The 26,618-nt window shown below is 42.0% G+C and overlaps 1 protein-coding gene across 1 annotated transcript in view; it reads left to right on the plus strand.

The window, feature by feature from the left end:
• The window catches only part of GPR141 (G protein-coupled receptor 141), a 37,030-nt gene extending 25,305 nt beyond the window's left edge, over positions 1-11,725 (plus strand). Inside the window, exon 3 of the mRNA XM_030549356.1 lies at positions 8,896-11,725. Coding sequence (XP_030405216.1) covers positions 8,920-9,828 — 909 coding nt within the window. The 5' untranslated portion in view covers positions 8,896-8,919 and the 3' untranslated portion in view covers positions 9,829-11,725. The remainder of the gene's footprint in view (positions 1-8,895) is intronic.
• The last annotated feature ends 14,893 nt before the right edge of the window (positions 11,726-26,618 follow it).

Raw genomic sequence — 26,618 nt, forward strand, 5'->3', positions numbered from 1 at the left:
TGCTCCTTGGATGTATAAATGTGCTCCTTGGATGTATAAACAAAGGAATATCAAGTTGGAATAAGAAAGTTATATTTAGGGCTGTCAAGCAATTCAAAAAATTGCAATTAATCGTGCTGTTAAACAATAATACAATACCATTTATTTAAATATTTTGGATCTTTTCTACATTGTCAAATATACCGATTTCAATTATAACATAGAATACAAAGTGTACAATGCTCTGTACAAAAGAAATAGTATTTTTCAATTCACCTAATATAAGTACAGTAGCGCAATCTCTTTATCAAGAAAGTTGCACTTACAAATGTAGAATTATGTACGAAAAAATTTGCATTCAACAATAAAACAGTGTAAAGCTTTAGAGCCTACAAGTCCTCTCAGTCCTACTTCTTGTTCAGCCATTCGCTCAGACAAACACATTTGTTTACATTTGCAGGAGATAATGCTGCCCGCTGCTTTTTTACAATGTCACCTGAAAGTGAGAACAGGCATTCGCCTGGCACTGTTGTAGCCAGCGTTGCAAGATATTTGTGTCAGCTGAACTAAAGATTCATGTCCCTTCATGCTTCAACCACCATTCCAGAGGACATACTTCCATGCTGATGATGGGTTATGCTCCATAACGCTCTAAAGCAGAGTGGACCAACACATGTTCATTTTCATCATCTGAGTCAGATGTTACCAGCAGAACGCTGATTTTCTGTTTGAGGTTCGGTTTCTGCATTGGAGTGTTGCTCTTTTAAGACTTCTGAAAGCATGTTCCACACCTCGTCTCTCTCAGATTTTGGAAGACACTACAGATTCTTAAATTTTAGGTTCAGTGCTGTAGCTATCTTTAGAAATTTCACATTGGTATCTTCTTTGCATCTTGTCAAATTTGCAGTGAAAGTGTTCTTAAAATGAACAACGTGCTGGGTCATCATTCAAGACTGCTATAACATGAAATATATGGCAGAATGCTGGTAAAACACAGAGCAGGAGACATACAATTCTCCCCTAGGAAGTTCAATCTCAAATTTAATTAATGTATTATTTTTTTAACAAGCATCACCAGTATGGAAGCATGTCCTCTGGAACGGTGGCCGAAGTACGAAAGTACCATATCTGGCATGTAAATATCTTGCAATGCCGGCTAGAACAGTGCCATGCAAACACCTGTTCTCACTTTCAGGTGACATTGTCCATAAGAAGTGGGCAGCATTATCTCCTGTAAATGTAAATAATGTGAACAATTGCCTGAACAAGAAGTAGGACTGAGTGGACTTGTAGGCTCTAAAGTTATACATTGTTTTGTTTTTGAGTGCAGTTATGTAATTAAAAAAAATCTACATTTGTAAATTGCAATTACACAATAAAGACATTGTACTACAGTACTTGTATGAGATGAATTGAAAAATAGTTTCTTTTGTTTATCATTTTTACAATGCAAATATTTGTACTAAAACTAATATAAAATGAACACTGTACACTTTGTATTCTGTGTTGTATTAAAATCAATATATTTGAAAATGTAGAGAAACATCCAAAATATTTAATAAATTTCAATTGATATTTTATTGTTTAATTGTGTAATTAAAACTGTGATTAATCATGTTGTTTTTTTTAGTTAATCGCATGAGTTAACTGTGTTTAATCGACAGCCCCAATTATACTGCTTCTGTATTTGGCACTGGTGCAACAAGTACTAAAATATTATGTCCAGTTCTGGTGGTTATATTTCAAGAAGGATGTTGATAAATTGGAGACTGTTCAGAGAGCCACGAGAATGATTAAAGGGCTGGAAAACATGCTGTATAGTGATATGCTAAATAGACTGAGCTCCTTGAGTTTACAAAAAGAAGGTTAAGGGGTAACTTGATCGTAGTCTATAAGTACCTACATGGGGAACAGAAATTTGATAATAATGGGCTTTTCAGTCTAGTAGACAAAGGTATAATAAGATCCAGTGGCTGGAAATTGAAACTAGACAAACTCAGACTAGAAATAAGGTGCTAATTTTTTAACGGTGAGGGTAATTAACTACTGGAACAATTTACCAAGGCTTGTATTGGATTCTCCATCACTGGAAATTCTAAATCAAGATTGACTGTTTTTCTAAAACATATGTTGTAGTTCAAACAAGAATGATTCAGGGAAGTCCTATGGCTTGTGACATATTAATAATATATAATAATAATGTAATCTATGAATTTATGAAACATCAATGCTCAAATTTATCACAAAAATCTTTTTGTCAATCACCATTCTGAAAGACTCTAGTTTCTAGACTTCTTCCTAGCACTATCTGCTACCTCCTCTGCTGAAACAAAATACTGATGTTTTGATGATTTCCTGAAAGCCCCCAACATCGACCGATGCGTCTTTAGCTTCTATATGATGCCGAATGAGGTGGTTGTGTGCCCTTGTGCTACTATTCTTCAAAACCCCTGTCTCCCAAAAGTTTAGCCAAACAAGAAGACAGTGTAGAGAAGGATTCGAGAGTTGCTTCTGATCTCACGTAATACCATTGACCATGATGTAGCCTGGGTGAGAGGGAACCAGGAAAGGAAGGAGACACAAGCCCCTCCCTGAAGAGCCCTGAACATATATATTTCAGGGTCAATCCAATCCCCCTCCATTTTCATGGGCATAGTAAACTGGTGTAATTCTGCAACACAGAGGTGAGGGCCAGAATGAAAGCAATCCTATGCAGCAACAAAACACAATCCTGCAGCGAATACATAGTGTGGAGGAGTCTCTTGGAGGTGGGACTGAGCCAGCAGATCTGCAACTATATAATCTGAGTGGGGAAACCACATGGGAGAGTCATCTCTCTCAGAAGCTAGTGCAACCAACCCTGAGGCTGCATTAGTGGCCACAGAGTGGTTTCCTCTGCTGTTTCTCAGCCTATGGCAGTTATTTGTCTGCCCTTTGACCCTCATATACAGTCTATCTCTTGGGCTGCACACAGATTCCAAGATCCTGGACTAATGTCATAAAGTGTTTACCTTTCAATACATAAGACTTCATGTTCTCATTCCATGTGTCTCCTGCTAAAAGTTATGTCTGTAAGACCTGGCACTTGCAATTCTGGTCAGTGTTTTCTGGCCCTTCAGGTGTCTGCACAGTAGGAAATTGTGCCTTCTGAGAAGTTAGCAATTTTCTCTGTGCAACATATTATGCTATGTCATGCTATGTTATGTATTCTCAACATAAATAGGTTTCAACTGGATGGCTGTAACAGTGGTGGGCAGATAAGCTGATTTTGTGTGCTTTAACATCACTGTTGAGGAATGCTTTTTACACACAATGAAGATGAGCCTTCCTGCAGAATCATTGAAAGGATGGTGTGTAGATTCTCCATAATGCTATAGAAACTTGCGTTACAATGCACTGGCATGCCCCGAGGGACTCATAGACTTATAGACTCTAGGACTGGAAGGGACCTCGAGAGGTCATCGAGTCCAGTCCCCTGCCCTCATGGCAGGACCAAATACTGTCTAGACCATCCCTAATAGACATTTATCTAACCTACTCTTAAATATCTCCAGAGATGGAGATTCCACAACTTCCCTAGGCAATCTATTCCAGTGTTTAACTACCCTGACAGTTAGGAACTTTTTCCTAATGTCCAACCTAAATCTCCCTTGCTGCAGTTTAAGCCCATTGCTTCTTGTTTTATCATTGGAGGCTAAGATGAACAAGTTTTCTCCCTCCTCCTAATGACACCCTTTTAGATACCTGAAAACTGCTATCATGTCCCCTCTCAGTCTTCTCTTTTCCAAACTAAACAAACCCAATTGTTTCAGCCTTCCTTCATAAGTCATGTTCTCAAGACCTTTAATCGTTCTTGTTGCTCTTCTCTAGACCCTCTCCAATTTCTCCACATCTTTCTTGAAATGCGGTGCCCAGAACTGGACACACTACGTCAGTTGAGGCCTAACCAGCGCAGAGTAAAGCGGAAGAATGACTTCTTGTGTCTTGTTTACAACACACCTGTTAATGCATCCCAAAATCACATTTGCTTTTTTTGCAACAGTATCACACTGTTGACTCATATTAAGCTTGTGGTCTACTATGACCCCTAGATCTCTTTCTGCCATACTCCTTCCTAGACAGTCTCTTCCCATTCTGTGTGTGTGAAACTGATTGTTCCTTCCTAAGTGGAGCACTTTGCATTTATCTTTATTGAACTTCATCTTGTTTACCTCAGACCATTTCTCCAATTTGTCCAGATCATTTTGAATTTTGACCCTGTCCTCCAACGCAGTTGCAATCCCTCCCAGTTTGGTATCGTCTGCAAACTTATTAAGCGTACTTTCTATGCCAACATCTAAATCGTTGATGAAGATATTGAACAGAGCCGGTCCCAAAACAGACCCCGGCGGAACCCCACTTATTATACCTTTCCAGCAGGATTGGGAGCCATTAATAACTACTCTCTGAGTACAGTTATCCAGCCAGTTATGCACCCAGCTTATAGTAGCCCCATCTAAATTGTACTTTCCTAGTTTATCTATAAGAATATCATGCGAGACCGTATCAAATGCCTTACTAAAGTCTAGGTATATCACATCCACCATTTCTCCCTTATCCACAAGGCTCGTTATCCTATCAAAGAATGCTATCAGATTAGTTTGACACGATTTGTTCTTTAAAAATCCATGCTGGCTATTCCCTATCACCTTACCGCCTTCCAAGTGTTTGCAGATTATTTCTTTAATTACCTGCTCCATTATCTTCCCTGGCACAGAAGTTAAACTAACTGGTCTGTAGTTTCCTGGGTTGTTTTTATTTCCCTTTTTATAGATGGGCACTATATTTGCCCCCTTCCAGTCTTCTGGAATCTCCCCCATCTCCCATGATTTCCCAAAGATAATAGCTAGAGGCTCAGATACCTTCTCTATTAACTCCTTGAGTATTCTAGGATGCATTCCATCAGGTCCTGGTGACTTGCAGGCATCTAACTTTTCTAAGTGATTTTTTACTTGCTCTTTTTTTATTTTATCTTCTAAACCTACTCTCTTCCCGTAAGCATTCACTATATTAGACATTCCTTCAGACTTCTCAGTGAAGACTGAAACAAAGAAGTCATTAAGCATCTCTGCCATTTCCAAGTCTCCCGTTACTGTTTCCCCCTCCTCACTGAGCAGTGGGCCTACCCTGTCCTTGGTCTTCCTCTTGCTTCTAATGTATTGATAAAAAGTCTTCTTGTTTCCCTTTATTCCCATAGCTAGTTTGAGCTCATTTTGTGCCTTGCCTTTCTAATCTTGCCTCTGCATTCCTGTGCTATTTGCCTATATTCGTCCTTTGTAATCTGACCTAGTTTCCATTTTTTATATGACGCCTTTTTATTTTGTAAGTCATGCAAGATCTCGTGGTTAAGCCAAGGTGGTCTTTTGCCACATTTTCTATCTTTCCTAACCATCAGAATAGCTTGCTTTTGGGCCCTTAATAGCGTCCCTTTGAAAAACTGCCAACTCTCCTCAGTTGTTTTTCCCCTCAGTCTTGATTCCCATGGGACCTTACCTATCAGCTCTCTGAGCATACCAAAATCCGCCTTCCTGAAATCCATTGTCTCTATTTTGCTGTACTCCCTTCTACCCTTCCTTAGAATTGCAAACTCTATGATTTCATGATCACTTTCACCCAAGCTTCCTTCTACTTTCAAATTCTCAACGAGTTCCTCCCTATTTGTTAAAATCAAGTCTAGAACAGCTTCCCCCCAGTAGCTTTTTCAACTTTCTGAAATAAAAAGTTGTCTGCAACGCAGTCCAGGAACTTATTGGATAGTCTGTGCCCCGCGGTGTTATTTTCCCAACATATATCTGGATAGTTGAAGTCCCCCATCACCACCAAATCTTGGGCTTTGGATGATTTTGTTAGTTGTTTGAAAAAAGCCTCATCCACCTCTTCCACCTGATTAGGTGGCCTGTAGTAGACTCCCAGCACGACATCACCCGTGTTTTTTACTCCTTTTAGCCTAACCCAGAGACTCTCAACACTTCCATCTCCTATGTCCATCTCCACCTCAGTCCAAGTGTGTACATTTTTAATATATAAGGCAACACCTCCTCCCTTTTTCCCCTGTCTATCCTTCATGAGCAAACTATACCCATCCACAGGTATCTTTTTCACTGTCTGAACAGTAGCAGAGATGTGTGAAATATTCAAAACGTGGTGTTTCTACTTTGTTTCTTCTATCTGAATTCTGAAAAGGTTTCATTGTTTGAACTTGAGAAGCAACCACCAGGGGTCATCCAACCCCAACCACAGAACTACTGTTAATGATGCAGATAATCATATGTCTGTCATAGCAGCCCAGATTTGCAGCAGTTGCATTTAGTATAGTAGTACTTTAAAACTGTAAATACATATTCCAACTTGATACTGTCTGATAATGCAACATTATAGTGACATGTTTTCTAATTACAGTTCGACAACTTAAAAAATTGACATACCAACAGCTATTGCTAATCCCTTCTGGTATGAACATTTGAAAGCTAAAATGCAATGTTATAGAAGTGGCAATAGTTAGAATAGGAAGAAATGTGTACTCTTTCCTTTCCAGTGCAATAGTTGAAATATGTTGTAAATTGTAGTTCCTTAGAGAAAAATCCCTTTTGCAACACATTTTACTTGCTCATAATTTACTGGAAAAAAATGTTGAGAGAACTTCATTTTGAGCTACAAATATAATTTTAACCTCTAAAATACAGAGTCAACCATTAGAGAGTCAGTATTTACCAGCAATCCCTCTACAATATCTAAGGTCCCATGGTTATTGCTGATACTAAATATAGTGAAATAATTGGTCCTTTGGATATTTTGAGGTAACAGTTAAAGTAAGTTTTGACATTTCAAATAGTGGCCATTGTATAAAGAAAGCTCAGATACTACAATGATTGGCATGCTAAAAACGTGTTAACAGCTAAAATCTTTATTAAAAAATGAAGTCACTGAGAAATATCATATTATTAATGTCCCATTGCAACTGAAACCTGATATTAGAAATATCAAAGGTATTTCCTCTTCTCCACAAATGAGGAAACTGTTAAATAGTCTTTTGACTGTCAAAATGGGTATTATTTAAAATGGAAATCACCTAAAAGATCAGTGATACAATAAATAGAGGAAATACTTATCATACTGCAAATCTAACACTGTTTTGGTGTAAAAACAAAACCAGGTCAGGTTTTACATTGTAAGATCCATGAGTCAAATTCAAATAAAAGTGCTTCGCCCGCAAGGACCCAGGAGGAAGCTGGCAGGGGTGAACCCAGACTGAGACACAATTCAGGGCACACATGCCATATCCAGCTACTGTCAGGTATGCGAAGGAATACTAGATCCAATCTACCTGCTTGCTCCAGACAGTATATGGTCATGTGGTCCTGTGATCTGCCGATCCAGCATGTCATCTTTCAACATGTCAAGATCTCGTCTTTCCAGTGAGCTGCAGAGTTCTGCCATGGCTCTGTCTTCTGCTGCATGTGTTAATAGTCCCCCAGGATGGCAAAGATGTCCCCATCTATGCAGCAGAACTACAATTTTCACTTTGCTTTTGGTCCTGTGCTGCTGCATCTGCCTAACTGGCTGGCTGGCTACCTTCATAGGACCCCTAGTCAAAGAAGGCCCGCTCCCTAATCAAGGCTCAGCTTCTCTCCCAGCACACTTAATTTTAATGAATAAATAGCAGGATTCTAACAATGACTTGTGTCTTCTTTATGATCACCAAGTAGATCCTCTGTAATAAAGATCTGAGCTGTTAACACAAAGGGCTGATAAGAATCATAGAATCATAGAATCAAATAACTGGAAGGGACCTTGAGAGGTCATCTAGTCCAGTCCTCTGCACCCATGGCAGGACTAAGTATAATGTAGAAAATCCCTGACAGGTGTTTGTCTAACCAGCTTTTAAACATTTCCAGTGATGAAGATTCCACAGCCTCCCTAGGCAATTTATTCCAGTGCTTAACACCCTGACAGTAAGAAGTTTTTTGGAATGTCCAATTTAAACCACCCTTGCTGCAATTTAAGCCCATTGCTTCTTGTCCTATCTTCAGAGGTTAAGAACAACAATTTTTCGGCTTCCTCCTTGTAACAACCTTTTATGTACTTGAAAACTGTTGTCACGTCCCCTCTCAGTTTTCTCTTCTGCAGACTAAACAAACCCAGTCTTTTCAATCTTCTCTCATAGGTCATGTTTTCTAGACCTTTAATCGTTTTTATTGCTCTTCTCTGGACTTTCTCCAATTTGTCCACATCTTTCCTGAAATGTGGCACCCAGAACTGGTCACAATACTCCAGCTGAGGCCTAATCAGAGTGGAGTAGAGCAGAAGAATTACTTCTCGGGTCTTGCTTACAGCACTCCTGCTAATACATGCCAGAATGATGTTCGCTTTTTTTGCAACAGTGTTACACTGTTGACTCATATTTAGCTTGTGGTCCACTATGATCCCCTGATCCCTTTCCACAGTACTCCTTCCTTGGCTGTCATTCCCCATAAGGATTGTACTCAAATAATTTGGCCAAGAAGCAGATCTTTTTTGCCTATCTTTGTTTTGAAATATTAATTAGTAACTGTTTTTAAGTACATGGCTGGTAACATTTCCATAACTTGATCAGCTTCTCCCTCTAACTTATGTATATGCTTGGGTTTTTTCCGTCTTTAAATTCAGCTTTTGCAGCCATTCTTTCCTAACTAGCAGGAACGCTGAACTGCCTTTCCTAACAGAGCACATTTCAGTAGTGGGGAAAATCATTTGCAGTAACTGATATCAGAAATGAAATAATCCAAGCATTCCTAGGATTATATACAGTATATGCCCTGGAGCCAGAACCGGGCTGAAGACTCAGTTAGTTTTAAATCTCACTTTAATCTTTAATGACATTGATGTCTTCTTTTATAGAGTCCAAAAGAGATTTACAGGACCATGCCTGAAGAGACTACAACCTTGCCAAATGCATCTCAGCCCAATGACATTGAACGTTACGCACTGATTACTATATATACAGTAGCATTTATTGGAGGTACAATTGGAACCATCGCAATGTCATTTTTGTTGGTTAAAATGAACACTCTGTCAGTGACTACAGCAGCGATTGTCAACCTCGTGGTGTTGCACAGCCTGCTTCTCCTGACTATGCCATTTAGGCTTTATTATTATATCAGTCAGAAGTGGATTTTTGGATTTGCCTTTTGTAAAGCAGTGAGTGCTATGATGCACATCCACATGTACCTCACTCTTCTATTCTACATAATCACACTTATTATCCGGTGGCTCATTTTCTTTCAGTGGAAGGACAAGGTGGAGTTCTACAGGAAGCTGCATGCTGTGGCTGCTAGTGCTGCAGTGTGGATAGTGGCCATTGTGATTGTGCTGCCTTTGTTCATTGCTCGGTATGGAAATTCTGGGGAGTATGGAAATACCACATGTTTTACGTTCCAACAAGAACTCAAGAAGGAGAGTGTGAAAGCACTGAACTATGTCATAATTGCCGTTGTAACTGCCATCACATGTGTCTTCTTGGGGTTGCAAGTCTTCATTATTCTAAAGGTGGTGAAAAAGCTTCCAGGTTCTGTCTGGTCACATCAAGAATTCTGGGCCCAGATTAAAAGCTTGATGTTCATATCTGTGATAATCATTTGTTTCCTCCCATATCACCTCTTTAGGGTCTATTACATACAGCACATAGAAGAAAATCAATCAGAAACTTACAATGATATCTGTCTGAGTATAACTGCCATCAGCTGTCTTGATTTGCTGTCATTTGTTATAAGTGGAAGCCGTTTCTTTAAGCAAAAGATTATTATGCTTCGAGACAAGCTTACATGCTGTTAGGTTCGTTCATTTTTAGAGACCATCTTCCACACTACAGTGTTTAGGTGGGAGGAAAACATATGGCTTTGTCAGTATTTTTTTAAAAAGCATTATAAATTATGTGTATCTATTTATTTTATATGCCTTAAACACAGTACCAGCAAAATAACATAGATTCTTTGAGTAGGTGAAATACTTAACAGTGTTCACAGTGCCAGCCTCGCAGACTGGTAGTAACTGTGCTGCATCACAATAGAGACAAAGGTTCCAATCCCCTGCTGCAGAGGGAAAAGAAGCAATAGCCCAAGATGATTTGTAAAGAATGTGGAGAGAGAAAAATAAAGCACAAAGTCAATGAATAGTGGCTTATGTAATAAAACATATAGACATTTGAAGTTCCTAGATCTGTATGTGTACTGTTTATAGGTTATTTATTAACAACAATCTGTGATAGAATGTGGTGGTTCTACAGGTCTTCGCTGAGGAATTTTGGGCTTACACTGCAATATGGCTTTCTAGTTCAATTGATCAACTGATACAACTCCTAAAAAGCAAGCAGTAAATGTATCTCTTAAATTTTTTTCCACTGAACTCACTCTTTTGAAAATGGCTTTATTGTGAGAGGGAAAGGTCTGATTTATCTCTTTCCTGTGCTGTAAAAATGTCTCCATAAATAATTATGTATCACTGGACACTATATTCAGCATTGGCAGTTCAAGTCAAAAGCCAGTGTTTATTCTCTTTCTTCACAGAGTTGTCCAGTTTTTTCAAGAGCTCCTTTAGTTAACGCTACGGATAATTTAACTTGGAATATTAATCAGACGGCAGTTGTATTGTTTCTCCAGGTCATTTATTTTAGTCTCCAAGGTAACAATAATTTCCTTTTCTATGATACTTTTGCCCAGTTTTGAAGGCCATAGTCTGGCCTCTCAGAATGTCCCTGGGATAAAATTAGTCCTACAGAATTTTGTAATCTGGGCAAGTAAAAAAGATAGAACCAATGGCTGGGATGGGATGAGGTTAGCATGTGTGGTGTGACTGAGCAGCCAGTTGTATTTCACATGGTGAGTAGTGGAGATTTTTTTTTAACCTAGAATTACCCATTATCAAGCTAAGGAAAAAATGTAAAATAATCACTTTGTGGAAGATATTTAAGCCTACACAGATCTACTGTATTGTACATGTCCCAATAGAGAACATATATCATTGATGGCCATAGCTCAAAATAGTAGATGGTTAATTTCTATTTCCATTTCTTTTTGCCTTCTACATCAAGTTCAAACTTTTCATCTAGAGTCAGTTGAATAATATGTGACTCATTTGGTAAATTTGGTGGCATTAGCTGGACAAATTCTCTGATTAATTCTTTTTCATGGCTCTGCCCACATTCTCACCGCAAGACTGCACAACTTCACCCTTTCATATATCTCACCTTCCATGTCCTTTTGTTTCACTGTCTAGTGTCAAGACATGAAATGTACTGCTGCTCTCCTTAATATCCCTTGTGTTGATGTCTACCATTCGTTTCTCTGAGCCTTCTTCTCTCATGCTTAGAATTCCCTACTTATTGCTCAGTAGGTCTGACTAGGTTATAATATCCTGAACTGAGAGAGACTGAGTAATTCTCATGTGGAACAACAAGAGTTTGGAACCATCAACAAAGGCTATAACACCAGGGAGAGAAGGTGAAAATAAATTTGTGTTTGTATTTTTTTCTCTGTCATCTTTGGTGTGCAGCATATACTTGGTGTAGGGTCTGTAGAGCAACTTATACCTTAACAACACTATATAACGGTTTTGTAATAACAATAATAACTGTGGTGGTTTGGCTCACAAACACATCTTTTCGTTCAAATCTTTCCTACAAATATGCATAAATTCAATAAAAATTGCTTTATATTAAAGTTTTGTAAAATTTTATTTTCAGAACAGATAGAGTTACATACAATAAATACAGTAAAATGTTGACACGAAGTAAATATAGTGTTCATATATTGTGAAAAATTATATGTAGATTAAGTAATTCTTCTAAGAATACACCCACACCACACTCGGTGTAGTTACTGTATTCTCTCCTTCTGTTGCAGTTCCAGAGCTTCACCCAAAGGGGTGCAGTTGAGTCAAAATCTCTTCATTTCCAGGGTATGTTAATTGTCGGCATTCAGTATCATAAAATAAAAAATAGTTATGACAAATATTGGAAATAACTTGAAAAGGAATTCTGACTCGTTAGAAGAAATGTGCCTGTGTTGTAAGCAAGCCTTAGTTACTAGGCCAAATCTGAACAGTATGTTTTGTATTTTTTGAGATCATTTGGCCTAACAGCCAAGCCTAAATTTCAAAATAGGTGCATTTTTAATAAAAACTAAGTAATGAATCAAGAAGATAATTATAAAAATTTAGTCTATGGAGAGCAATTGACCCTAATCTAGTGAAAAATAACAATATTTCAATTATTTAGCAAGCGGCTGGTATTCCTGCTTTAAATGGAAATTGGAACACAACCTCAGCTATAGTCACGACCAGAGCTGCCATCATAATAATTATATTCTAAAGTATAATATATAATGATATTGTTCATATTATTCTGAAATAATGAGGAGATCTGAACAAGAAATTATTTGCTTCTGTATATCTAATTTTTTATTCCAATTAATACATTTCAGTAGAGTGTGGGATTAATTAATGTAACCCAAATGTTTGTAGCAGTCTGTGTAATTCCGATGTTGTTGGTACATTGCTACCTGAAAGTGGAATTCTCAGCCTGTTCACACAGGATTGCTAAACATTACACTGCCCAACACGACACCTCTTTTGGTGAAGGATGCTAATGTTCAGTTAGTTAAGCCATCTGAATGGCTGAAGATGTGTATGTGCTTTCTGGAAGGGCATTGTTTATAACACAATAGCAGTGGTGAGGAGGGAGAATTACACATGATGAGGCTAGAAAGTTACATGAGCAAAATTTTAATTTTATGGAATTGATATATATGAGGCAGCAGCAATTATAACAGCAAATGAAAAGCCCGAGAGGTGAAGTTAGGAAGTGAACTCTGTAAGAGATCACAAGCAGAACCAAGCTGTGAACTATGCATCTTTGTGTGGGAAAAAGTAAATGTGTGAGAAAATGTGAAATGTGTTATCACCAAATTCCAAATCTAATCAGGATAGTGGGTCACCAGCGGTCACATTTATATATATGATGGGTGTGATAAAAGTGGCAACGGAAGGCAAATGGAAACACACTGCGTGCAAAATGCATCACCATAACAACCCCTTATAAAGCTATGTAGGAGCAAAAAAGTACGTGAAACCATTGCAGTTAAGTGCAACTCAAACAAAAATCTTTATCAGGATCAATAAGTTTCATTTCTTTTAATGTCAGAGGATATTTTTGCTATTCCTGGAAAACTCCTGAGCTGACAAAAGTAGCAAGCACCACAGATTTGCACTGGAAAACTGTAGGCAGATTCTTCCTCACAGAGATAGAGAATCTCCCACAGTCAAAGCATGTTAATTTTCAAACAGCATCACCCACATTTGTGGGTCACAGTGAATCCCCCTCCCCCCACTCCCATAAGAACACAACCGTCTGAAAATGGACTGTAGCCACTTTGCATTGCCATAACTCACTCCCCCTGTGAAGAAGTTTTACCACCAGAGACCTTAGAATGGTGTAAACCGTTACTGAAATTGGTCCTGTGTTTTTCCAAAGATTTTAAGCGGTTCCAATAGAGTGGATGAAAGATCAAATGTCAAGGGGGAAGGAGGAAAACTAAAAAAAATAATCATTATGGACCACACAAAAAGCCATTCCAGCAACAAGTGATGAGAAATTCTCCTTTAATCATGGAACAACAAACACTGTAATATGAAGCATTACATCCTTGGGACATCCTTTGGGACTACTGGTGCCCATTTCTAAACAAGAGGTGGAAAAATTTGGAGAAATATTAAATACTAGTCTAACACCCAGAAGCAGGGCCATATTGTCCTCAAGATGAGAGCTGTACTGCAAAGCAGATTGCTTTATTACTTGTAATAATGGTCCTGCAGGGCTAAATTAAGTTATGCCTTCAACAATTACCTCCACATGACCCCACTGTCTTCAGATTATGTCCCCAATCATATATGTAACATGAGTGTCTTCAACTAACTTTGGAATTTAACAAACAATACTGCCTCTGATGCAAAAGGAAGAACAGAATTCAGTTCTGTCACTCTTAGGTATGCTGATTCTGCAGCAGGGATAGCAGGAGTAAAAATCAAATTCTTAAACTTAAGTCCACAGTGAAGTATCTAAATACACTATTGAGAAAGAAGTTGCTATTTTTAAACATAGTCACCTTATTACAGTGCCTGAAGGTGGGCTACGTGGTTTACAGAAACATAGGAAGACAAGAGACATACATCATAGTTAAGGCTGCGATTCTTTCACAGAGGTTGAGGAACTTACGGATTCCGTGACTTTCTGTGACTTCTGCAACAGCTGGAGCAGCTGGCCGCAGGCTCAGCTGCTCGGTCACCCCACAACCAGCCGCACCAGCCACTGCTGGAGCAACCCAGGGCCTGCTGCTCTGGTGGTCCCTGGGGCCAGTCGTATCAGCCGCTGCTTGGGAAGCCCCAGGAAGCTGGATCCAGGGACCGCCCCAGCAGTGGTCGGTGTGGCTGGTCCCATGGACCACCCAAAAAACAGTCCTGGGGGCTGTCCCGGGAAGTGCCAGAGCAGCAGTCCCGGGGGCCCCCCCAGAGCCAGCCATACCAGCCGCTACTCTGGTGGCCCTGGGAAATTGCCTCCGGGGACCATGCAAGCAGCAACCATTGCAGCTGGTCCCGGGGACTACCCAAACAGCAGCGGTCCCAAGGTGACTGGAGCAGTGGCCCCAGGGACACCCGGAGGCCGTCCAGAGAGCGGTGCCTGAGGCAGCAGTCGCCAGAATAGCGAGGCCCCAGAAGTAGAGATTTAGTCATGGGTATTTTTGGTAAAATTCATGGACAGGTCATGGGCCGTGAATTTTTATTTATTGCCCATGACCTATTCCATGACTTTTACCAAAAATACCCGTGACTAAATCTTAGCCTTAATCATAGTGACTGGATAGATGGCAAGTAGGGATTATACCTTTTGATTTAATTAATTATATTTTATACAGGTTTTTTTTACAAAATTAACTGACTCCATATCCTTTAAGTGCGGGTGAATCCAACCATGTGTTTAGATCAAAGTTACCCTCACCCTCCCTTCCCCTATTCCTTCCAATTCTTCATTACACCACTTGTTGTCCTACCTTAAATTAGACTGTAAATTCTTCAGGAAGAAGACTATCTCTTATTAATGTATCTCCAGAGTACCTAGCACACTAGGACCCCTATCCTGACTGGAGCCTCCAGGCACTATTCTAACACAAATAATAAGCAATCCAAAGATCTTGCAATCTAATTTTAAACATGGTGAAATGTGAGGATGACCAACAATGAGGAGGAGGGAGGACAACTGCATAATAGGAAATATGAGCTGTGTTTTTTCTTCTAAATTGTGAGTCTATGAGCTGTCAGGAAACAACAGCATTTGAGTATTCAGATTGCATCATAAGGATGCTCAATTAAAAAAAAAACAGTGAGGAGAATCCACTTTGATCCCATTTGCCTCAATGAATTTCTAAATGTTTAAGCTTTTTCAATGTTTACCAAAGGTTTGAATTTCACATTTAAAATCCTGTCTAGTAAAACAGGAAGAAAAACAAAAGAGGATCACCTTTCTACGCCCTCTTTTAAACCTAATGTATGAAGGATGGAAGCCCTGAGTTTAATGTCCAGTGTTTACAACCTCTGATGCATAGCAAGATTATTTTGAATTGCTGTATTGAATAGCGTCCTAGAACTCTGTAGATCAATTTTAATATGTATGATCCTATTCACTAAAGAGACTTGTTCCCTGTAAATCGGATTCTTTCAGTTTGTTCTACTGATTCTTGTATGTTTTCAATTTGTAGAAAAATGGCATCAAGTATTTGATTTATAATTAAGTGCAAGTTAACCATTATATTTAAAATAACTCCCTTCCCAGAAGTAGTAAGCAAATTAAGTCTCACAGAAAGCCTAGATTTGTGTGCAGATAAGAAAAAGTCCTTGGAAAGAAATTCTGCTTCTCCTGAACTCTCCATAAACTCTGCATATTGGAGTAAAAAATTGGTCTAAGAAATTTATTTAAAATGGCATCTGAGCAACTTCAGGCCCTTTCAAATATTTCAGTATTTTTGGAGCAAAACTAGAACTTTCCCACCAGGAAAGCTCATATTCAAAAATACAAGAACCTTTTTACTGCATTATTTTATTTGCAAAGTGGCATGCACCCCGCTACTGAGGCACATGGGGCGTGGTACAAACAGCTAAACTGTAACACTACAAAACAGACTACATAAAAACAAATAAAGATCCTTAACAAGGGAGGTGACAAACTAGTTTTGCTAAAAACTTGAAGAAATTGAATCTTTCTGCATGTTATGCAACACTTTTCCAGACCTCCACCTCATTATCACCAGAAGATGCTATTTCGTTTTGTTCTTGTCAGTTTCTGTGGCTTGATGGACAAAAGTGACGCATACATTTTAAAACCAACATGAATTTTTTTTTCCTAGTGTTTCAATATGAAAGCTTACAGCTAATTGAACATGGAACTATAGTCAGGTCAATACAGTACTACAATTTGAACAATGTGGGCCTCATTCTCTTGTCTTGCACTTGGGGCAGTTCTTTACATCTATGCAAGGGTGTGAGGGATAGTTCAGTGGTTTGAGCATTGGCCTACTAAACTTACAGTTGTAGTTGTGAGTTCATTCCCTGAGGGGGCCATTTAGGGATCTGGGGCAAAAATCTGTCTGGGGGTTAGGATGACCAGATGTCCTGATTTTATAGGGACAGTTCTGATGTTTGGGTCTTTTTCTTATATAGGCTCCTATTACCCTTCACCCCAGTCCTGATTTTTCACATATGCTATCTGGTCACCCTACTGGGGGTTGGTCCTGCTTTGAGCAGGGGGTTGGACCTGTGGTCCCTTCCAACCCTGATAGTCTATATTCTAAGGGTGTGTGTGTGTAAAGCGCTACAAAATCAGGATGAAACCCACTCTGTACTCAATTTACTCAGGTACCTGTGATAAAACAAGGGGTAAAGCAGTGGAGAATCCAATTCTGTATCTTTCTAGGGGATTGAATGATGTTTTTTCCAGATGTTGCCCCCTCACACTTGGGAGGAGCTCACAATAAACACCTACAGAGTTACCTCATTATCCTCTTTCAAAGCCCACTTTAAAACTCATTTTGCCATCATGTCTACAAAAATTTAACAATAGTTAGGCTGCTGGTGTGCTGAGACCATTGCTTGTTATGTTGACCAACATTAGCTCATTGTTTCCTTGCACCCCCCATCTGTCTCTCTATCTGTATCCTATCTGTTGTCTCTTGTCTTACATTTAGTTTGTAAGCTCTTCAGGGCAGGGACTTTTTGTTCTGTGTTTGTACAGAGCCTAGTACAATGGGGCGCTAGTCCATGATTCGGGCTTCCAGGTGCTATAATAATAGAAATAATGATAATAATACTTCCCTACAGTAATTACTAATTCAAAGTATTTTGTACTCATTTGAATGTTTAGTAGTTTATAAACTGACTTGCAATTTAGTACAAGATTTTAAAGTACCATGTTGTCACTTCTTTGCCTCCATATCGTTGACAGTTTAAAGAGCTGCTTTGGGCCCAAGAGGCCACACCCCCTTGCCCCCGTTGGGCATGCTTCCAGTGGAGGAAGCATTTAAAAGGGAGTGACTCAGCTCTGTTTGGGCTGACTGAGGAGAAGAGCGGTCTCATGTAGCAGCCTCCTGCAGAGAAGACACTGGGACTCCAAACACCCGGGACAAGACCTCTTAGCCAAGGCTCTGGGAACCCTCCAGCCAAGGGTGATGGTTCACTACCACCAATGGAAGAGGCTCCAGAGACAGACCAGAGGACAACCCAGGGGGATCCCCAGGCCAGACCGCAGCAACAACGGTGGGACCGGAACAAGGGTCAGAAGTGACCCAGGGAGCCTGCACGAGGGCACCAGACTCTCAGGCACAGATGGTGATTTTGTTTAAAAGGACTCTGGGTCTGAACCCAGTGGAGTAGGCTGGGCTAGGGCTTCTCAACCCCACCCCTGAGCTACAGGTGCTAGGCAAGGCGGCTTTAGCTCTTACCACTGGGTGATGCTTTCTGTACTCTTGCCACTAGGCAAGGTAGCCTGGAACTCTTACTATTGGTTGATTGTAGGATGTAAGATGTAGAATGTATATTTTAAGTGTTGGGATATGTGAAAAGATGCCTGCTTGTGTCTCAAGGAAAGAGAACAGCCAGATAAAAAGCTGAGCCAGCAATCCAATCAGGTAAACAACTGAGTTAGCAAACTAATCTTAGTGCTAAGCAGAAAAAGTATTTATACAATATAGAGTGAATGACTTTGTTATGGCATATTTAATGCAAGCAGCAAATAAACAACATACTACTTCAGCTCAACAGTCTGTCTGGGAACCTGTGCATTCTGGGTGGTGGGAAAGAACTGCTCAATAGCGACACTTGCTGAACTTTGGATCTTTCGCCAGTGGGAAAAAGGCCTCTGAACTATAGCCACCAGGTGTGATGGAACTGAGACCATCCTTAGGCAGTAGTGCAGACTGTGGCCCGAACACATGTACACAATCCCTGACTGGCATTAACAGTTGCCTAGTTCATCCTTCACTTGCAAGCCGTGATGGTGGTGGAACAGAAAGTGGTTTAGTTAATCACTTCATTTTAAATGCTTTTTATTCTTCCTAAGTCTCTTTTAATAAGTTTATTTTTGTTACAAGGGAAAGACAAGTCTGACAGGACTTTGCTGAATGGTTCATTTGGAGCCTGTCACATATTTCATTTTTCAGCAGGTGGCTTAAACTGTTTTAATTAGCTGGAAGGCCCAGCTATGTTCTGAGGGAGGAACGTTCTCACAGTTACAGTAATTGCTCAGTTACTTGTACTCAAGAAGGAAGAAGAGGGTGAGAGAAATTTGAATCTGCTGATGCAGAGTTCTGTTCTATTTCGATTCCCATATGGCGCTCATCCCCATATTACGTGAGCACCTCCATTGGTTGCATTGTCTGTCTTTACCCTCATAAAGAGGACATAGGGTAGAGGCAGACAGGTGCCATGTGTACCACCACATACATCATAATAAAGTAAGTATGACACTCTTTGTTTATTGGGGACAGTATTTCTAATGACATAGTGATGGTGGGTTTTTTGTTTGTCTTTCATCCAGGTGACAAGAATGGAGCTGCTATATAATAATTTTATAAACACAGTGTGTGACCTGGTCAGTGAGAGGAAGTAAGTCTATATTGGGTTATAATGTATTGATCTCGTTTTAATGTATGATCTTACTTATAATGGGGAAAACTGGGGCTGAGTGAAGTGAAACAAATGGATTCTCAAATAAGAACAAATAAGAAGTTTCTATTAAAATGTCAAGCTGTTAGCTTCTGGTATCATAGAATCACAGAATATTAGGGTTGGAAGAGACCTCAGGAAGTCATCTAGTCCAACCCTGGCTCAAAGCAGGACCAACACCAACTAAATCATCTCAGCCAAGGCTTTGTCAAGCCGGGTCTTAAAAACATCTAAGGATGGAGATTCCACCACCTCCCTAGGTAACCCATTCCAATGGTTCACCACCCTCCTAGTGAAATAGTGTTTCCTAATATCCAACCTAGACTTCCCCCACTGCAACTTGAGACCATTGCTTCTTGTTCTGTCATCTGCCACCACTGAGAACAGCCTAGCACCACCCTCTTTGGAACCCCCCTTCAGGTAACTGAAGGCTGCTATCAAATCCCCCAATCACTCATCTCTTCTGCAGACTAAATAACCCCAGTTATAGCCTGTCTCCAACCAGTTACAGACCTTGTCTGGCTAAACTGGTAAGCTAGAGATCAAAAGAGTAGAGCTAAAAAGCCTTTCTGAGGAGGAGATGGGGGAACACTTGTCAGAAGCCACCTATGGAGACACACTGGCACACAGTGACTCTGGGAGGGAAGTGTGAAGGAACTGGGCCTTCCCAGATACAAGGAATGGCAAACCTTAGGGTATGCAAACTAAATATGCATACAATCTGTTTAATTGCTTGCAAGATGTTTTCTCTTATATGCTTCTTATTCCAGATAAAGGTTATTTTACTTTAAGGAAGCTCTTGGTCACTGCATACCGCTGTCATTGCCCTGGAGGAAACTGAACTGCTGGGTCTGAGACTACATTACACTTGCTGAGGTAATAACAGTTGATATAAAGGGACTGTAGCCCAGGGCTTGGTCTGCAAGTGGGAAAATCATGTGATTCCATCACAAAAGAGGTGATGATCCATGGCCTGAGAGCTAGAGGCCATGCACTTAGAGGGTATGTCTACACTGAATGTAAGCCCAGGCTCAGACTCAGGCGTGAGCCCAAACTCAAATTCCATCTACACACAAATCTGCATTGTGGTTGTGAAGCAAAGCCAGATTTTGGTTAATCTTTGGTGCGAGGCCAACAAGAATGGATTTTAATAAGAGCACCAGGAATGGCCACATACAAGCAAATAGCAAAGAAGCTGGCTCTGTTGGAAATTTACCAGACCAGTGGCCAGGGTAGGGAGTGGTTTAAGTGGCTCAAAATCAAGTACCAGAAAACCAGCACCAGATCTGCACCTCGGGTAACTCACCAATGTCATGACCATTTTGTGGTGAGTTTCACCAGGTGCTGGGTACTGCACTGAGCACACAGCTAACAGTGGTACACGTTGAGCTGGTCTGCTGGGATGACAACTTGCTCTCCCTAGAATCCAGCATGGGAACTGGTGTGAGCCAGCAGCAGGTTCTGAATGAAGACAGTGAAATGATTCTGCTGCTGACACCAGTCCCTGAGGAGGCTTGCCACAGGAGCAGCTGCAGAACATCGTGGGGCCATACTCAGAGGAGCTTTTTGGTGTACCCAGGACAAACAGCATGCAGTGGTACTAGCAGCAGAACATAAGAACGGCCATACTGGGTCAGACTAAAGGTCCATCTAGCCCAGTATCCTGTTTTCCAATAGTGGACAAAGCCAGGTGCCCCAGAGGGAATGATCTGAACAGGTAAACATCAAGTGATCCATTCTCTGTTCCCCATTCCCAGCTTCTGACAAACAGAAGCTAGTGACAACAGAAGTGGCAGAAGCCACCCTGAAGCCTGACAAGTTTCTAGCTCCACTTTATCATTTATTAATATAGGAATGGGAGAGACTTCCATTCTGTGAGCTATTGCGAAAGTTATTACAAGCCACAGGTAGCAGCATATATCCACTAACAGCAGATTGTAAAGTAAGCTTTGAAAAGTGATTTTTTACTGGAAAGGCACACATTTTGCTAGGCCACTCCTGTTAAAAATAATAATGCTGCTCTGTAACCACTCAACAGTGTAACAAGCTGCCTGAAAACAGTGAACTGAGGTGGGGGGAGGGAAAGTTTGTGGAAATAGGTTCCATTTACAAATCCAGTAGATTTCAGCTACATGTAGTCCATGCAGTCCATAAGTGGCAAAATCACTTGTCTAAAATACTACTGGGGGTTGGAATTGTGTCCATAAATATGCCAGGGGGTGATGGTGGTAAGGGGGATGGCAGTGGAGTTCTGTGTGTTTGCAAGCAGTCATAATAGGCACACTAACATGTGGACGCTACCATAGCATTCTTTGATCCCCTCATGAATTCCGACCCAATTCTAGAAGCTGATAGCTGCAAACTTTTCCCGAAGCAGGAACTTCAAATAATTAGTCACATTTTGGGGACGGGCATATATTCCAGGGCCACGTCGGTAGTTGACCAGGCCACTCCACTCATAAATGTGCTGTTCAGTCACTATAAGTTTGAATACTTCAGTGACATATACTACTGGTTTCTCATTGGCGGCTTGGAATTACACTTCTCTTTGCCAATCGGGCACCACCTACCTTTATGGCCTCCAAAATGTGGAATGCCTGAAATGATAGTGAAACCTTTTGTAGCACAGACACTGATCACACCTGAAAGCCCAAGTTGTTCTACTGATCCCCTCCCCTGCGGATGCCTCGATTCCCTTGCTCTGGTGCGAAGACCTTGACAAACATGGAAGGAAGGGAAAGGAGAGTGAGGGGCCAGGAGACATGCAACAGTAGATGTCTTCTGTCTTGAACATGGTTTCACTGTTTGCACTTATTCATGCACTTTGTTGGTAGTGGTGTTATTGGTGTTTTGGCATGGAAATGGCTGCTGACCTACCTAACAATGGGTGAATGTTGTACTTTTCTAATAAACGCTGTGACGGGGCAAGGCCAGATGGCTATAGGAAAGTAGTGACAAACAGGTATGTTAGCCCCAGGCTAAACAAATCCCTGTTACCATAGTAACCAAATGGCAGTTGCTCCAGGTTAATCAAGACACCTGGGACCAATTAAGATCCTTCTAGAAAGCAATGGAGAGAGCTAGGTAGCTAGGTTGATTGGGACACCTGAAGCAATCAAGGGCTGGCTGGAACTAGTTAAAAGCTTCCCAGTTGGTCAGTTAAGGGCATGTGTCAGGAGCTGTAGGAGGAAGCCACATTGCTGGAGAAACTGAGCAGTACAAACTCTAACAGACACAAGGAAAGGTGAAGTAGATGTTGAGGAAGTGGAAGGCTGCTGTGGGGAAGTGGCCCAGGGAATTTTACTTGTCCTGTTTCAAAAAATCAGCTACAACTAGCTGCTACTATTAGGGTCCCTGGGCTGGAACCTGGAGTAGAGGATGGGCCTGGGCTCCCCCCACTTCCCCGTGCACTCTCCACAATTAAACACAGAGACTGTGAGACAACAGAGACTGTGCAAGGAAAGGTTGTCTCTTCCTATCTCCCTTGTGGGCTTATGATGAAAATGGCTCAGTAGGCTGTGACCTTTGCCTCTAGAGAGAGAAGGGCTACGTGGAGGGTCACAGTGAGCCTCTGAGGCTAGTGTAACCCACCAGGAAGCGTGGGACCCACTGAGAAAAGGTTGGAGCTTTGTTACGACTGGTGTCAGGGATGGTATCAATTGTTCACAACATGGCAGAAGAAAGAGATTAAGAAAAAAAAGAGAGTGCACTGGGGTTTTGAGGTTTTGTTTTGTACCACAATAGAGGAGGTGGTGAGAGCTCCCTTGCAAGCCATGGTGTCTCACCAGGAGGCCACTGGGGTTCAGGCGATAGCACAACAGGAATCTATGTGGCTACAGCAGGAAATCAACCAATTATTAGTGGGCCAGGCGATTTAAGATCGAGCCCTCTTGTGAGCGGTAGTGGATGAGCTGAAGACCCTCACCACCCAGGCCTGCGGGCCACTGGGACGTGAACCCTTAAGGCCACTGGTTGTCTGCCAAAGATGATGACAGAAGATGGTATAAAGACATTCATTCAAAAGGACTGTTCAGCATGAGGCGTGGCCCCAGGATCAGTGTATCAGTCTTTTTGCCCCTTTTTTGTGCGGAGAGGCCCAGAAGGCCTACTTTGATCTGCCTGCTCAGGATGCCGTTGACTATCCCAGCTGAAGACAGAGATCCTAGCACGATCAGGGGTGAAAGAAGCAGTAAGGGCCCAGAGGTTACATGAGTGGAAATACCAGGAGAACAATCCTCCGAGGTCCAAGCTATTCAACCTTACACCTCATGCAGAAGTGGTTACAGCCTGACGCATACAGTCTGGGGGAGATTCTGGAGACTTTGGTCATGGATCATTACATGTGGGGACTGTTGCCAGATCTCTGCAAATGGGTAGGCCAGAACAATTCATCCACCTACAATGAAATGATCATGTTGGTAGAAAGACGGATGACAGCAAGGGAACTGACCCAACTAGCCAAGGAAGGCCCCTTATGAAGCAAGCACCCAACCCCAACCCTGGAAGGTTGTGTGGCCAAAACCTGGGGAGACCTCAGTGGAAGAAGAGGGAGGCTGAAAACCAGTTGAGAACCCAGATGGAAGGGAATGTCCTGAGTGAGGGGAACCCTGAGACTAAACCCCCTAACCCACGTGACGGGTAGTGACTAGAAGCAATTATAGATGTTATGAATGTGTGCAGTGGGACACACAGCAACACAGTGTCCCAGTACAGAGAAGCGTATGCACTGTAATTTGGGGGATTGGGAGGTCCTCTGCTCCCTTATCCACCTTGCAGTGGTCGCATTAGCCCTGCATAACTACACCAGGCTGGTGATAATAAATGGGATGGAGACTACAGAGCTTGTGGACTCTGGGAGTGCTAGCGTCCTCATATCGGGTAAGCTGGTAAAAAGTTGCCAGCTGCTACAAGCCAAACATGTAGCAGTGATGTGCATACATTGAGCCTTGAGCCATTACCTCACCATCCTGGTAGAGACAGAGGTTCAGGGGAACTCTATTGAGGTGTCAGTGGGTGTAGTTCCTAAACTCCCATATCCTGTAGTCATTGGGCGGAACTATCCAGGGTTTCATAATTTACTTCCCCCAGAAATGCTGGAGGAAGAAGGGGACCCTGAGAGCAGCAACTTGTCCTCGGGGGAATGTCAACCCCCAATGTCTTCTGAGATTTCTCAGAATCTGTTCCCAGCTCCCAGAAAGACCAAAAAAGAGAGAGAGGCTGTGAAGGCTTTGGGAACCTGGATCCTGACCCAGGGCCAGAAGACTGCCCTAGCAGGCAGATGGACATGAGCAGCAGACAGAGAAATTTCCACTGCAGAAGGTGAGCCAGAGGCTGGCCTCAGCTGTGATGGCAGCAAGCTGCTGGAAGAAGCAAAAACTGGCTCCTGGGAGCTCAGGCAGGTTAGTCCTGGAAGAGAGACTTTTGGATGGGATCAGGTGGAGGACCCCAGATATGATAATGCCAGGAGAGAGGTGGCCAAGATAGACGGGGTGCCTAGGGATGGGAAGATCCAGGGACAAGGTCCTTACTTTATAGTGATGAAAGATCTCCTGTACTGGGTTGCACAAATGCAGGAGCAAGAGATACAGCAACCTCTGGTGCCATGAAAGCATCAAAAAAACATATTGAGCCTCACTGGGTCACCTTTTTGAAGGACACGTAGGGGTAGAGAAAATTCAGGCATGGATCCTGCGGAGGTTCTTCTGGCCAGGAGTACACGAAGATGTCCAGCGGTACTGCACCTCCTGTCCAGGGTGTCAGCTGCATAGCCCTCACCCACACTTGAGGGCCCCTTTAATACCTTTTCCAATAATAGAGGTACCTTATGAACAAATAGCCATGGATCTGGTAGAGCCCCTAGAGAAGACAACTCAGAGATGCCAACATGTACTTCTTGTCCTGGATTATGCAACCCGGTACCCAGAAGCCGTGCCCTACGCAACACAGCTTCCAAGACAATAGCAAAGAAGCTAGTACAGATCTTTGCCCAGATTGGGCTACCCAAGGAGATACTGACTGATTAAGAGACACTTTTTGTGTCCAAACTGATGAAAGATCTCTGTTCATTGCTCCACATATAGGCCCTATGGACTTCTGTATACCACCCACAAACCGATAGCCTTGTGGAAAGGTTCAATAGGACCCTCAAGGCCATGATCAAAAAAGTGGTAAGCTGGGATGGGAAAGATTGGGATACCTTACTGCATTACCTCATGTTTGCCATCTGGGAGGTCCCGCAAGCCTCCACATGCTTCTCTCCATTCGAACTACTGTATGGGCACTACCCCTGGGGCATATTGGGTATAGCCAGAGAAGCCTGGTAAGAGAAGCCAAATCCCGGAAGGAACATAGTTGAGCATGTACTGCAGATGAGAGATCGTATAGCCCAAGTTATGCCCATTGTTCAGAAATACTCGGAGAAAGCACAGGAGACTCAATGAACCCATTACAACCACCAAGCAAAGGTTCAACAGTTCCAACCAGGGGACTGGGTGATGGTACTGGTGCCCACAGCAGAGAGTAAACTTTTGGCCCAGTGGCAGTGACCCTACAAAGTGGTCAAAGCCATGGGGGAGGTAAACAGAGGTGAAAGTAGGCTGGTATGATCTGGTATGGCATACCGGCAAGAGCCAGTACGCTGTGCCGGACTGGACTGGCTTCTGTGGCGGTGATTTAAAGGGTCCAGGGCTCCAACCACTCTTCAAAGCACCGCCAGAGCTCTGGCAGCTGGGTTTGGGCAGGGATTTAAATGGCCTGGTGCTCCTGCCACTGGGGGGAGCCCAGGGCCATTTAAATCCTCACTGGAGCTCCAGCAGCCAGACTCGGGCAGGGATTTAAAGGGCCTGGTGCTCCTGCCACTGCTTTAAATCTTGAAAGGCCCTGCCTCTTCCGGTTGAGGCTATGCTCCCGGTCAGGACTCTGGTATACCGGTAAGTCCTTTAAGTTACTTTCACCCCTGGAGGTAAACTATAAGGTTTGGCAGCCAGGCTGCCGGAAACCAGAGCAAACTTACCGCATCAATCTTCTAAAACCTTGGCACGACTCAGAGGCATGCTTTGTCACCAAGGAGGCCCTTCCCCAAGAGGATAACCTACACAAGCAAGTGAGGATATGACCTGACTTGATGCCTAACCAAAAGGCTGAGGCAGCCAACATGATCAACTGCAACCAAGATGTGTTCTCTATAAAACCAGGGTGGACGACCAAGACCTACCACCATATCCACACGATCCCCAGAGCCAAAGTAACATTGAGACTGTACCGAATCCCAACAGCCAAAAGAGAAGAGATCAAGGCTGAAGTGAAGAAGATGTTAGAATTAGGGGTCATCGAAGAATCTCAGTCAGTGGTCCAGTCCAATT

Source organism: Gopherus evgoodei, chromosome 2, assembly GCF_007399415.2.
Source record: "Gopherus evgoodei ecotype Sinaloan lineage chromosome 2, rGopEvg1_v1.p, whole genome shotgun sequence".
Lineage (NCBI taxonomy): Eukaryota > Metazoa > Chordata > Testudines > Testudinidae > Gopherus > Gopherus evgoodei.